The following is a 13,161-nucleotide window of genomic DNA, read 5'->3' as shown; positions in this document are numbered from 1 at the left end:
TGGGAGGGACGGTTCATTGTAGCTCCAGTAAGTCAACAACCTTACTTGTGCTAGGCTCACTCAACACTGCAGATACCCATGAAGCTCTCAAGGATTCATCCGCAAAGGGATCTGATGGAATTGCGATCCGTCCAATAAGCCAGACTTCGGACGTGAGGACCTCCCTTCACAAGGAATTATGGCCAATGTGATATTCTGTTAGTTGTCGTTCATGCCAATCACAGCAAGCACAACAGCGTTTCTGAGGGAGCAGGATCAAAGCAAGGGGCGTGGACGGAGCTATCCTCCATAATCCCCTCTTTACTCGGCTTGTTTCAGCAGAAGATGTTTGCCGGACAATTTGATCCCAGATCTTGATTGATCGGGATCGCGATGACTTTGGGGTCACTCGTGAAGTTTTGGTTTCCCCAAGCACGCGTACATACAACCCAACTTAGCCTTAGCTTGGCTTAGTGGCTCTCAGATCCAACTCGGGAGTTCTGAGGACCACTAGTGAATAATGGCCTTGTGGAATCGGGTAAAGTGCCATCCCATGCGATTATAGCCCAGAAGATGGGCACCTGTCCATAGCAAGTAAATAGAAGTTGAACCCTGCATTGCTGAAGCCGGCATCAACGATAACTATTTTGGCCGCCTCTGGCCCAGACTTCAGCTTTCATAATACTTGAACATATTCAATTTGCTAACATAAATGTTGCGAATTTTTCGTCATATGAATCTCGGATTAGGTCTTGGTCCATCCACAGCGCAGTATGGTGGGCCGCGTCGGCAGGTGCACAAGATTTCGCATCGCAGCGTTTATTGAAGATGTTCCATTTTCATTGCTGACGGCTCAGCCGACCGGTCAGATCATCAACTTCATTTGAAGCAAAGGACCACTGAATCAACATCTTCAGCGGGGATTTTGAATGCCTACAGCGTAGCAACAAGTAATGGAAAATCTCACGCCGGGGTGGTCCAGGACGGGAAGAAAGCGAATCAAACGAACTCTACTGCTCAATCAGAACCTACATTCCCATCCTCATCTAGGACTCCAATCTCGCCGCCGGCAATATGCTCTGGTTCGTCTAGCTGCAGGTTGTCAACCTCGTTGACAATGAGCTTGAGAAATGAGCCGAGTTGGTTACACTCTCCTCCCTCGCCATCAACCGTGCACGCCACACCCTCGTTATGGAAGCAGACATTGCCTTCAGCATTAATGAAGCCCCTGAGACTATTCTCGTTCTCACAGGAATCTTTTTCCCGTGCGGGAGTGAGTATTAGCCCCATAGTCAAAGATTTCCATCAAGTGTGCGCTGTGAGGGTTTCATTGCCGTTGACCTCGGCGTCAGAGGAATCTCTGGGCCTTCTAGTTTTCATGCGTGGAGGTGAGCTTTCTGCCTTGTGCTGATTGGCCCGAGTCAGAAATCATAGACAGCACAGTTCTCCAAGAAATCCGGCGAGAATCAGTAGCTTAAAAGAAGGACCTTTGAGGAAAGCATTACGGCTCATCCGGCGCCTCGGTACAAACAAAATGGAGGCAGAACAGTAACGACTCTGTGAAATTCGATATTATCACTTGCAAAAGGGTTCCCCCTCGGCTCAGTTGTGCCTGCAATCAAAGGTGAGGAAGTCCTGTTATAGATGGTGTTTGACAGGTTCGGACTCCAAAGCCCGGCAACATGATTTACAGATTGTGGGATGCAATTAGTACGAGAAAATCCTAAATAGACATTTAATGGATTGGATGTACAACTCTTTTCTTGTGTCATATATGAGGTACAGAAGGAGGGCAGTTTGCTCACGTAATGATAGGTCAACATCTAGGATCTCTGTGGACTGTATTCGATGACATATACTATTCACGAAGTAAAACTTTCGTGTAATTTTCTGAATCTAAACGATTCTATTTTTCGCAATAAGCTCACAGTGCCAAGCGCCGCCTTCGACCTTAGTGGGCTGCTCAAGCGTCGATCGACAGCCACGCAGCCTATGACAAAGCCGAGGAAGGTAAGCGAGCTACACGGCCCGGTCCAATAGTATGGCTATATTATATCACGTTTTCTGTAATACTCAGAGTTCGGATGAAAACAAGTGGCACAGCATCGGGGGTCGTGGTCTTGGATGTCGGTCGTGCTGCATAACGTTGCAATATTGGATGCGTGAGCGAATTCTAATCACTCTGCGTGGCTCATGACGCCTTTTGCTCTGGGCATAGTCAATTTCAGCTCCTGAAAGGTGGCGTTGAGATATGACGGTCAAGTACGAGTGCAGCATATTGCCCAGGAACTTGATCAATCACTGGGATCTGGATATAAAGTATAGCGACTGCCACGACACTATATGAACATCTTCTGAAAGCATTTGGTGATTGAAATCCGTCGTAACTAGCTTTTACTTTCCCTTGTCTGCCGCCATGCACTCTCTCGGTATCTTGACTGCTGGGGCTTCCCTTGTACACCCAGCGATCGCCTCATTCACCGGCAACCTCAACTACCACAGTCCTTCACACCGCGAGGAACACATCAATCTAGGCCTTCACGTCGACAATATCTCGCGCAGAAGCTTCAAGCGTGGAAATATTGCCTATAGCTCATCTGAGCTCAGCTTCACTCATGGGATTGCATCTGGGGATCCATACCCTGACAGTGTTATTCTCTGGACGAGAATTGCTCCATCTCCTGAGTCTGACCTGAGCAACGTGACGGTTGAGGGAACGGTTCCTTTGTATGATCATGACACTGAGACATACATAAAGGCAGATCTGAATCCAATCTGTGTCGAGTGGAAAGTGTGGCGCCAAACCTTGGGAATCAACACCGATGCCAATGAAACATATAGAGGGTCTGCCATGTCCACTGGTACAGCATACACGACGAGTGACATTGATTTCACAGTGAAGGTTAGCATGAGTGGAAAGATACATGAAATGCTTCAATGGGCTGTTGGAAGCTGATAGTTTGTCCCAACAGGTCGAGGCACACGGACTACAGTCATGGACAACTTACAATTACCAATTCACTGTCTGTGGGTCGAACAATTCCAGTCCTGTTGGTCGAACCAAGACTTCACCTGCTCTCGATGCAGATGTCGACGAACTCAAGCTGGCTGTGCTCTCTTGTTCTAATTATCGTAAGCTTTGCAACCTGGCTCAAGCTTGATTTATATTCTGACTTGATTGAAATTTCCCAGCCAACGGCTACTTCAACGTTTACGGGAATGCGGCCAGAAAAGACGGGCAGGACTACGTTGTGAGTATTTCGCTCTGTGCCGTGTGTTGCGTTTGACGCTAATCTACAACCAGGTACATGTTGGCGATTATATTTATGAGGGAGCTGTCGGTGGTGCTCGCGGCCACCAGCCCCCGCGCTTGCTGTTCAGCTTGTTCGACTACAGGACGAGGCATGGACAATACAGAAGTGACCCCGATCTGCAACTACTGGCCAAGAACTATGCATGGATTACTACATGGGATGACCATGAGGTTGCAAATAATGGCTATAGAGATGGATTCAGCGCGCTGAACAACACCGAGGAGTCTTTCCTCACCGATGGGCCGTCAATTTCAGTTGATCAGAGGAAGATGAATGCTGTCAGAGCATACTTTGAGTGGATGCCAATTCGTCAGGTTTGTTTGGAACGAATACCTATCTCTGACCCAGCCCCATGGCTCATAAGGCACAGGTTGACCTCGATGATAATTTGCGAATATGGCGGTCGTTTCCAATGGGCAATTTGCTAGACCTCATTGTTATCGACACGCGCAACTATGACCGTGCTATCACAGACCTCGGTTGGAATGCAGAATACATCCAGTTGCTTCGAAACGATGCTTCACGAAGCCTCATGGGCTCTCACCAAGAGAATTGGTTCTATAGCCAACTGACCAACTCGAACAAGCGAGGAGCGATGTACCGAGTCGTTGCCAACCAGATTGTCTTCTCCCGCATTGTGGAAGATAACGAACCTGATGGCGACAACTGGGAAGGGTACGTTGCCAACCGTAACCGCACTCTCAAACATCTGTACGACAATTCTATCCCCAACACTATCTTTCTCGCAGGAGATAGCCACCAGAGTTGGGTATCCGATCTTGCATGGCTCGAAACCAAGCCTTACGATGCGGTCTATGGTGATGGCGCGATCGGGGTCGAATTTGCTGGGACAGCCGTCAGTTCCAGCGGCAATCGCGGATTGATTCTTGACACTCAGGCCGATGCGCAGGCCGTTGTCGAGGAGAATGAGTCCCTACAATGGCAAGATGGTTACTACCGTGGATACTTTGTGCTATCTCTCACCCCCGAGCGAGCAACAGCGCAGTATTATGGTAGTCCCAGTGTTGCCAGTCGAAACCCATGGGATCTGTCTCTGGCTAACTTCACGATGAAGGCTGGGGCAAACAGTTTGACGAGGCCAGTGGCAGGTGGGAATGTCGAGGCTGGATTCTTGCGAGGAGGCGAGACGGTACATACAAACTTGACGCTCAACACTGAGACTGGTCACTACGAGGTCATCGGGTTCGAGACGATGTACCTGGCGACGTGACTGTAGCCTTTGGCCAGGACGGCTGTCCGGTCCATTTGATCGTCCGCCCGAAAGTTCACCTCAGGCACATAACCGTCGCACGAGAGTGACAATATGATGACAGATCTCCTCACACATGTTCCGAAGGTTGATGTTGATCCTACAGCTGATACAAATTCTTTCGCCGTAATGTCCTCAATTGATGGCTTCGGATAGCGCCCAAACAGTCTCACTGAACTGATAGCGAATCTTTGTCCCCTACTTCTTTCGAACGCTTCGCAGCGTTTCATTTGACCGATCATCTTTGCTACGCGAAGGTCGCATACATATCTGCTTCCGTATACTGCACGTGGTCGAAGACTGTATGACATGAATCGCTATGGGCAGGGCAAATGACGATGTGAATTGATTCCCGTCGTTCTGTTATTTTGATTTGTTTGTCTGCTTGATGAGTCGACCAGTCTTAATCAGACAAAATATGCTGGATTAAGAGCCCTGCCGGCCAAATCATATCGCGGCAAGTATCGTGCATGTTGCGGCCATTTGGGAGGTCGAAGTTCTGGGCGTTGAAGGATCGGTGCGCTTGGCGCGATAACGCCATAGCGGCTGTAAATTTTGCATTCGACTGCCGTCATGTTCTGGTCCCGACTTCTGGCTCTCATTAGGTAAAGAAGTTATCTCTTGCACCCGCACCCAATGAATCGGAGGGATTCCTCATTGGCCCACTCCGAGGATCTTCGACAAGGTCCTCAGAGCTAAAGGGATTGTACATAAGACGTGAAAACTGGCAAATCCAGATCAACACGCCACTCTGTGTCACTGCAGTGCATCCTCTCTTAGTCTCTACGCGGTCGAAAACTCCCCTACATCTACAGAGATCAAGACGCGTCGTGTTTGGCACGAGCCACAGATGCGCACTGAGAGCCAACAGCCGTCAACATGTCTGGCTACCGCGGCCCAGACAAAGATTACCTCGAGGCCAACTCAGTGGAGCCGACCCGTCACCATCATGGAGCCAATACATCAGAGTTGTCGACTGACGAGGCCGCGGGCGACTTCAGCGCAATTGATCCACACAGCGGAGTGAAACGAGGACTGAAGACACGGCACCTATCCATGATGGCGTTGGCAGGGATAATCGGGCCCGGCCTCCTTGTCGGTTCTGGCGGAGCTTTGTCGAGCGGTGGACCCGCGGCGTTGCTCATCGGATTCGGTACTATTGGTCTTCTCGCTTTTTCTATTATGCAGAGTCTTGGGGAACTTACAACACTATATCCATCGGGAGGGGCTTTCACAGCCCTGGCAGATCGATTCGTGGACAAGGCCTTCGGAGTGGCAGTGGGTTGGAATTATTTCATTATTTGTAAGTGGCTCTAGGTTGGCGTTATCCACACTCTCATTCCTGCCGAATGCCATTTTAAGGCCTGGAATCAGAAACGATACTCTTGGAGCGAGCGATAACAGGTCTTGATTACCACCTCTCGCCCACCCCTGTTTCATCGCGACTAACACCTCGTTGTCGAACAGGGTTCGCAGTACTTGCGAATGAATACAACGCCATCTCCAGCATCTTGGTCTTCTGGAGTGATAAAGTGCCGTTATGGGGGTACTTCTTGTTACTATGGGTAGGTTTCAACCGTGCAGTGAATCCTACTTTGTCCCGCTGTCCACTGCATGGTACTTAGGAATCACTCACATGTTTCACAGTTTGCCTTTCTCGGCTTTCAGCTTCTCGGAATTGAGACCTTCGGCGAAGCTGAGTTTTGGCTGGCCCTCATCAAGCTCGGTGGTCTTGTCGCATTTTTCTTGTTTTCCATCATTTACGCATCGGGAGGAATTCACGGTGTGCCCGGCATAGGCTTCAAGTACTGGCATGATCCGGGCCCCTTCGCAAGCGGATTCCGTGGCGTTGCTACCGTATTCGTATTTTGTTCCACGTTCTACGCAGGCTGTGAGTCCATTGCCGTGGCTGCCACCGAGACCAAGAATCCGCGTGTCGCTGTACCTTTGGCTATCAGACAGGTCTTCTGGCGCATTCTCTTCGTGTACATGGGATCAGCTTTCTTTTTCGGCTTGACTTGTCCATCGAGCGCGGAAGGACTGGTGTCCGCCAAAAGCAGGGCATTGCAGAGCCCAATGACGATCGCCATCCAGAATGCGGGCTGGGAAGGAGGTGTCCATCTGATCAACGCCTTTATTCTTGTCACTTGTCTGTCAGCCGTGAACAGCTCTATATACATTGGCAGCCGCACACTGCTCTTCATGGGACAGGATGGAAAAGCTCCGCGTATTTTAGGCTGGACAGATCGACGAGGCGGTAAGCAGCTTCCGTATACAATTTTAACCCTTTCAAAAACAAACATCTGCCCTCTGTGGTCTGTTTGATCACTTGCCTCAAAGCCTTTTGTTAGGCTGCAGATTCTGAGACAGGCCATGAGCACATGGTGGCCTGATTATTCCTCCCAGTATCCATAACAGCTTCTGCTTTGGTATTTTGATAGCTGACTCGAGATGCTGCAGTACCTGTCCCGGCCATCGTTTTCACAAACGCATGTGGAGCACTGAGCATGTAAGTAGCTTTCGGGTACAATCTTAACCTCTCCAGGAAGAAGTAACTACTATATCTATGTTCTGTTTCACTGCTTGCCCTGAAGCTCTCTACCAGACTGCAGCTTTAGAAACAGTCAATGGGCACACAATGGCTTACTTCAACCCATTTACGATTGAGTCTTTTTCTTGGTGCTTGAATAGCTAAATGTAGATGCTGCAGGATGAACGTTTCCACTGGAGCCGGAGCTGCGTACAGCTACATTGTGAACCTTTCCGGCGTATCCACATTCTTGGTCTGGGGAAGCATTAGTTATATCCACATCCGATTCCGGAACGCGTGGAAGACTCAAGGGTACTCAGAATCTGATTTGCCATTCAAATCTCTCTGGTATCCATGGAACGCCTATTTTGGTCTTGGGGCCAACATCTTCCTAGCGCTCGTTCAAGGTTGGACGAATTTGAGCCCTTTCAATGCGGGCGGTTTTGTGGACGCATATATTCTTTTACCGCTTTTCCCTATTATTGTCTTCGCCTACAAGTTCTTCTACCATACGAAGTACTGGAAAGCACATGAGATCGATCTGCAGTCTGGAAGGAGACGGGACTTGGAGGAGGTAGAAGAGCTTGCAGAAGGCGTGTTGTCGGAAGAACGCCCGTGGTGGAAGAAATTCTGGGCAAGTTTCTAGATGTAATGGCATCTCAAGGCAATAGTTGCGTGTATTGCATTTCTAAAGACTACTAGTAAGGTCTGTGTCATGTTTTTCGCGTGTACATTTCCAGAAATTAACATAGATTGATAAAAGTGAAAATATCACGAAGCACCAAGGCTACGATACCAACCCCCTCCCCCCAAACCAGAAAAAGGGAAAGGGGTGTGTCTTGAACTTTTCGTGACTAGCGATGTCTGCATCAAACGTCCATATTGCCTAATTGACCGAACCGGTGCCACCCTGACACTACGGCACAGATTTGGTGCCCTTATTAGCATTTCCTGGTTGTCCAGAGCCACCAACAGGTGCTTTTGACCTTGTTCCGGCTTTGGAGACGCCCACAAGCTCAGCTAGTGAGCCATGAGCGGGGTTATCGGCACGCTTGATAAACATGTTGGTTGAATGCGCTGGGAGTCCGTCCACAACGGTGAACAAGATGCAAGTGACTGCGGTAAGGATTGTAATTCCACGCATAGTGAACTATAGAAACTCGGTTATAGAATGCCGGCTTGGCGGGAACAGTAAAGTAGTAAAGTGGTTTCGGGAATTGTGAAACGCGTTGTGTTATTCAGAAACGAAGCGATAACGTACAAGGCCAGAAAAGATGTGCAATCTGAGCAGAAATGCCTCACCATTTTACGGACTAACATATGGCACGTTGTGACGGACTGAGAGTAGCTTGACGAAGGGACAGCCCGTTTGTTGAGTTTACAAGCACATCCTTTGTGGAGACAAAGATGCGGTCTAGACTTACCGATACGGAAATGGACCATGAAAGTGTTCGGGCAACCACAAAAGATATATATCGTGTTGTCCGAAGTGAAAGCGTTTTAAATTGACCAGTTTCCCGGCATTTATCCCATGATAGATTTTTCGCGTGTGAAAGCACGAACCATTCGTCTTGTGTGTCACAGCGGATTATCGATATCCTCGGCAGGAATCGCAATCTTGTATCTATAGGGAGGTACTATCAGGTTGTACGATATTATTGAGCTGAACATGTCGATTAACCACTTATGCCTCCACAACCAAAAAGGAGGAGTTGCACGTCTCCGGGCTATCAGGTGATTTGCTCTGAGGATACAGGCTGCGGTGAATAAAGATCAGCACATGCATTGCTAAAAAAGTCACAAACAGACCTGAACAAGAAAGCACGCCACCGTTGAGGAGAGGTGACGTCGAAGCGGACAGAATAGAGCCTACAAGCCCTTGTAGACTCGCGGGCTCCCGACGCTTATGAAGTTGCCATGTCAAATTCCATTGTAGCTACGGTCAGTTTCGGTCGTTGCTAATAGAGTGACCATCATTTCCGGGCCTCTCACGTATTCGCGCCGTTTTCATTCCGTGATGGCAAGACTGAATCTGATTGCCCAGCATCGATATAGGTCAAGATAATTCTGTCTTTTACCCTGAAGTAGGTCTTGTTGATTTCAGGGGCTGAATAGGATTCAGCATGGAGAACATCGAAAATTAGTGCAGGATCTCGGCATAGACACAAGAGGCTTGACAGTCTCTGTATCATCAAATCAACTTTGAAATGTTTCGCAAGCCTCCAATTCCTCTTTTCAGGAATTTCGTCGTATCATAGAGTCGATCTCGTGGCTTGTTTTCGAGGAAATGTTATTCTCTTTATTGGTTTGCTTCAGGTAATGAAATCTTCAGGTTGTTTTGAGTTTCTTTAGCTGAAATGTTTTGAACACTGGACTCTTGAAGATCTCATGGCCAGGTCGAGTAGTGTTTGTTGTGTCTGGAGTTTGTCTTCAATTTCTTCGTATTCTGCGTTATGGCTGCAAGACAAAATGATGCGAGAGAAACGAGAACGACTTGAGCAATAATTACTCCACGTGTTGCTCTCCGGGGCGAGGCTTGTTGAACTAACAACAATCCTCTGAACAAGGCCCTCTGATATGCTGTTCCATACGTCGAAGATTAAAATTAGACCGGGCAGTGCTGCTGACACAAACTCGGCGGTAGAGGTCTCGGAGTGCACTTCAGCCGCAGCTCGACGGTTGAGGAGGATGGTTCGTGATCCGGCAGTACGGAAGCTCAGCAGCTGGGTAACGTAGTCACCACCGCCAGGGGACCGTCGTGATTCTATTGAACAGAAATGCAGTTTCATGCGTTGGGGGAGGGCATGGATGGTGGCTGAGGCCAACAACGTCTCGAAACCATTACAGTATTGCTCAAGCCCTTGGTATCTGGTCGCTGTTCCGTCCAAGGAATCCTCAGGGGATTTATGCATGTCTTCGTCCCCTGTGCAAATCCTCAGTGAAGGCTGAGGCGATCTGCATAAGTCCTCGGCATAGGCTTAATACAGCGGTTCGTGACTTCATGAATTGCATTGGAACAAGGTTTGCAACAGCTCTAGAAGCAATCCATCGCCACATCGTCATGAAAAGGGTGGGAAGGCTCAGGGGCTTCCCAAACAAGCTTGGGCCGCGAAAGGAACAATACGAACTCGAGTCCTCACCTCTTGAAACTTTGCGCCCTCAAGGTTGAAGTTTCTTGAAACCCCCTTTCCTCTTGAGTGCTATCTCACATGCCTTTCCTTTCCTCTCAGAGAATGCCTAGCCTGACGACGGTCGCCCGGCCCATGTTCGGCTGCGATAGAGTTCCTCAGGCCCGCTGGACTAGTTAGTCCTAAGTCGCGCGTGCAGACGCCATCTGGACATCCTCTGATCTGATGTCTGTTCACATTTCATGCGGAGCTGGGGCCTTCCGAGTATACTTAGTTTCCGTCCCAAGTAGGGACTCCTATCTGTTGAGGTAGTGGGGCGCTTTCGCAAATCTGCGTTGGATCTAAGATGGCTTCCGTCCGACAGTGGCGGCAATGTCAAAAATGTCAGTGCTCGGCGACTTAATCTCCGGCCTTCGATGGTAGCCCGGAGGCTGTTGTCGAGTCGTTCTGCACGCGAGGGTGCACATGTCGTCGCACGGCGTCCACGTGACTATGAACTGCATAACGGCAGCCCGCAAGAGAGGCACATATTAGGTAGCGTTGTTGCTGGGCGGTAGATCATGGTGGCCGTTCATCGTGGCAATCATGGCAATCATAAGTCGATCCACAAAGATCTCCCAAACGTTTGGTTCCGTGATCTACGCAACAGGATTTCGCCAATCGCTTCTCTTGGATTCGACCTGTCCACAAAACAAATCGTAAGTGGTGGCCCCTGGAAGCCCCCTCGATGCCGGTGACTATTCCAAAGACCCTGACCCAATCCCAGCGCCAATCACTCGGGATGGACATCAAAGCTGCGGACCTGGCTCGCGTGCAGCTCCGTATTTGCAGACGGTGACGGGGTCGTGGGTTGGACGTGGGCTCCCGAGTGCCGAGATGAAGCTTGTCTTGTTGCTGGTCGGTGTGGCCAAGAGTCTTGGGGCTTCTTGGAATTTCTTGGGACTTCTTGGAATTGCTTGGGAGTGCTTCACTGGGCAGCATCGCAAGTCTTTATAGGCGCAGAGCCACCGAGCCCACTGTTTGGTGCAACGCCAAGTGTCAACCCGCGACCCGCCAAGTCTCTCGGCACGCGCACCGCACCCCTGGCCCCATGAGCCTCACCACATGGGTGACGGCGGCTGATACCGCCATGTTCCTAGTCAACACGGCCCGTGATCTGCAGCCAGAGGAGTCTCTCAAATTGTTTGCTGCATTGCGATTCGCTCCCGCAGGAGGCTCTTGGCTGTCGAGTGAGGCTGAGAGACCGCGACGCACGTAGCGCAGGACATCGCAGACGCCGCCGTCGCCGGGCCAAACACTCCTCGCAGAGCTGCTGAAACGGCTCACTGTTCGCATTTGTTCAGATGAGGTTTCTGGAGATGGAGGAAACTCGAACTTCCGAGTCAAGCCTCGCCGTGACCCGTGATGATGAGATGCGTCCGAAGGAGAAAAAGGACGACCAGACTGTGATGTCTTGGACACCCAGAGTTGTATATAACAATCCAGCGGTTTCCTCCCAACCATCAGTCGGAACTTATTTATTATCATCAGCTTCAGCATCATCATCTTCATTCATCTTCGAGTCCGACAATCAAGCCGTCTTTCATACTTTCATTCGACATTCGTAGCCCGGGAGGCACTTCGACTTATTAATCCAACTAAATAGCAACACTCGACCTGTTTGACACAGTCACTACTACCTCCCTCAACAACATCCAAGATGCGTTCCTCCACCTCAGTTGCTGTGGCCTGCCTGGCCGCCTCCGTCTCGGCCCATGGTGTCGTGACCAAGGTGACCGGTGCCAACGGTGTTGAGATGCCCGGCCTGACTGGTAAGCTTCACAAATCTCGTTTTCTCCTTTTTGCACATATAGCCCCCCCCCCCCCAACACACACATAGAAAGAGCAGCGGCTAACATCAGACAAATAGTCGCTGATGGTACTCCTCGTGACTGCTCCTCAAACGGCTGTGGCTCGCAAGCCGACACCGCCATCATCCGCGATCGCGAGATCCAGTCGGGCGCTGTTGGACCATTGGGCAAGACCCAGGGCAACGGCCCCGTAGACCCCGCCATGATGATCAAGGTCTTCATGGGAGACATGGACGCCGCCCAGGCCCCCACCAACGGCGCCAGCTCGGGTGTCGGTCAGGAGGACGACCTGAGCGCCGCCCCGGCCGCCGCGAAGGGCAACAACAAAGCCAACAAGGTCCGCCAGCTCCTCGCCGGCCTCCTCGGAGGCGGCGGTGGCGGCAACAATGCCAAGGGAACCAAGAGCACCGGCCCCCCAGAGGCTATGGTCAAGGCTATGGCCGGCGCTGGAGCTAGCAACGGTATGCCCACCGCCAACGAGGACGGCACCGTCGACGTGACCTTCCGCCAGATCAACCAGGACGGCGCTGGTCCCCTCGAGGCCATGGTCGATGGCACCTCCGGCGGCACCGACATGGCCGCCTTCCAGGAGGCACAGGTCACGCAGAACGTGCCCGGCCTCGTCGCCGGTATCTCGGCCACCACCACCTCCGATTTCCCCGTCAAGGTGCAGATGCCCGCCGGCACGACATGCGACGCCACCGTCGGCTCCGCAACCAATGTCTGCGTCATGCGCCTGCGAAACAACACGCCTGCTGGACCCTTCGGCGGCGCCGTTGCCTTCACTCAGACCCCTGCTGCACGCAAGAGGGCTTTGGAGTACCGCAAGAAGATGAAGAAGGCCCGTGCCTTCCAGGCCTAAACCATCAGACTCTTTTTATTCTTGTCAGTGGGCGAGTAATTGGTGGCCAAGAGAAATCGGACTTGTAAATATTTTGGCTTGCGGCCGAGCTCTTGGGGCTGGAAAAAGAAGGGCTGATGATGAGATTCCTCCGACCTGCATATGGTGGCCCTGGAGGCTGATGTGTAACGATCCTTATATTATTTAGACGACTTGATGATGAACAACATACTGATGACAAAAAAAAAA

The 13,161-nt window shown here is 50.6% G+C and overlaps 4 protein-coding genes across 4 annotated transcripts; 3 read left to right on the top strand and 1 right to left on the bottom strand.

The window, feature by feature from the left end:
- Positions 1-996: 996 nt before the first annotated feature.
- On the bottom strand, positions 997-1,269 carry J7T55_002236 (uncharacterized protein; the record flags this gene model as incomplete). Its single annotated transcript, XM_053132765.1, has 1 exon — positions 997-1,269. The coding sequence occupies one exon, from the start codon at positions 1,267-1,269 to the stop codon at positions 997-999; it is 273 nt and encodes a 90-aa protein (XP_052989207.1).
- A 1,126-nt stretch (positions 1,270-2,395) lies between these two features.
- Positions 2,396-4,524, top strand: J7T55_002235 (uncharacterized protein; the record flags this gene model as incomplete). Its single annotated transcript, XM_053132764.1, has 5 exons — positions 2,396-2,881; positions 2,952-3,111; positions 3,172-3,230; positions 3,284-3,607; positions 3,664-4,524. 5 exons carry the CDS (start codon positions 2,396-2,398, stop codon positions 4,522-4,524), a joined length of 1,890 nt encoding a protein of 629 aa, XP_052989206.1.
- A 918-nt stretch (positions 4,525-5,442) lies between these two features.
- On the top strand, positions 5,443-7,739 carry J7T55_002234 (uncharacterized protein; the record flags this gene model as incomplete). Its single annotated transcript, XM_053132763.1, has 5 exons — positions 5,443-5,866; positions 6,031-6,128; positions 6,211-6,820; positions 7,024-7,072; positions 7,274-7,739. 5 exons carry the CDS (start codon positions 5,443-5,445, stop codon positions 7,737-7,739), a joined length of 1,647 nt encoding a protein of 548 aa, XP_052989205.1.
- A 4,181-nt stretch (positions 7,740-11,920) lies between these two features.
- Positions 11,921-12,933, top strand: J7T55_002233 (uncharacterized protein; the record flags this gene model as incomplete). Its single annotated transcript, XM_053132762.1, has 2 exons — positions 11,921-12,032; positions 12,131-12,933. 2 exons carry the CDS (start codon positions 11,921-11,923, stop codon positions 12,931-12,933), a joined length of 915 nt encoding a protein of 304 aa, XP_052989204.1.
- Positions 12,934-13,161: the final 228 nt, after the last annotated feature.

The sequence above is a fragment of the Diaporthe amygdali genome (assembly GCF_026229845.1).
Source record: "Diaporthe amygdali strain CAA958 chromosome Unknown NODE_33_length_508711_cov_65_296071, whole genome shotgun sequence".
NCBI classification, from domain to species: Eukaryota; Fungi; Ascomycota; class Sordariomycetes; order Diaporthales; family Diaporthaceae; genus Diaporthe; species Diaporthe amygdali.
The sequence above is the reverse complement of the archived record's forward strand: the minus strand, read 5'-3'. Positions and strand labels throughout refer to the sequence as shown.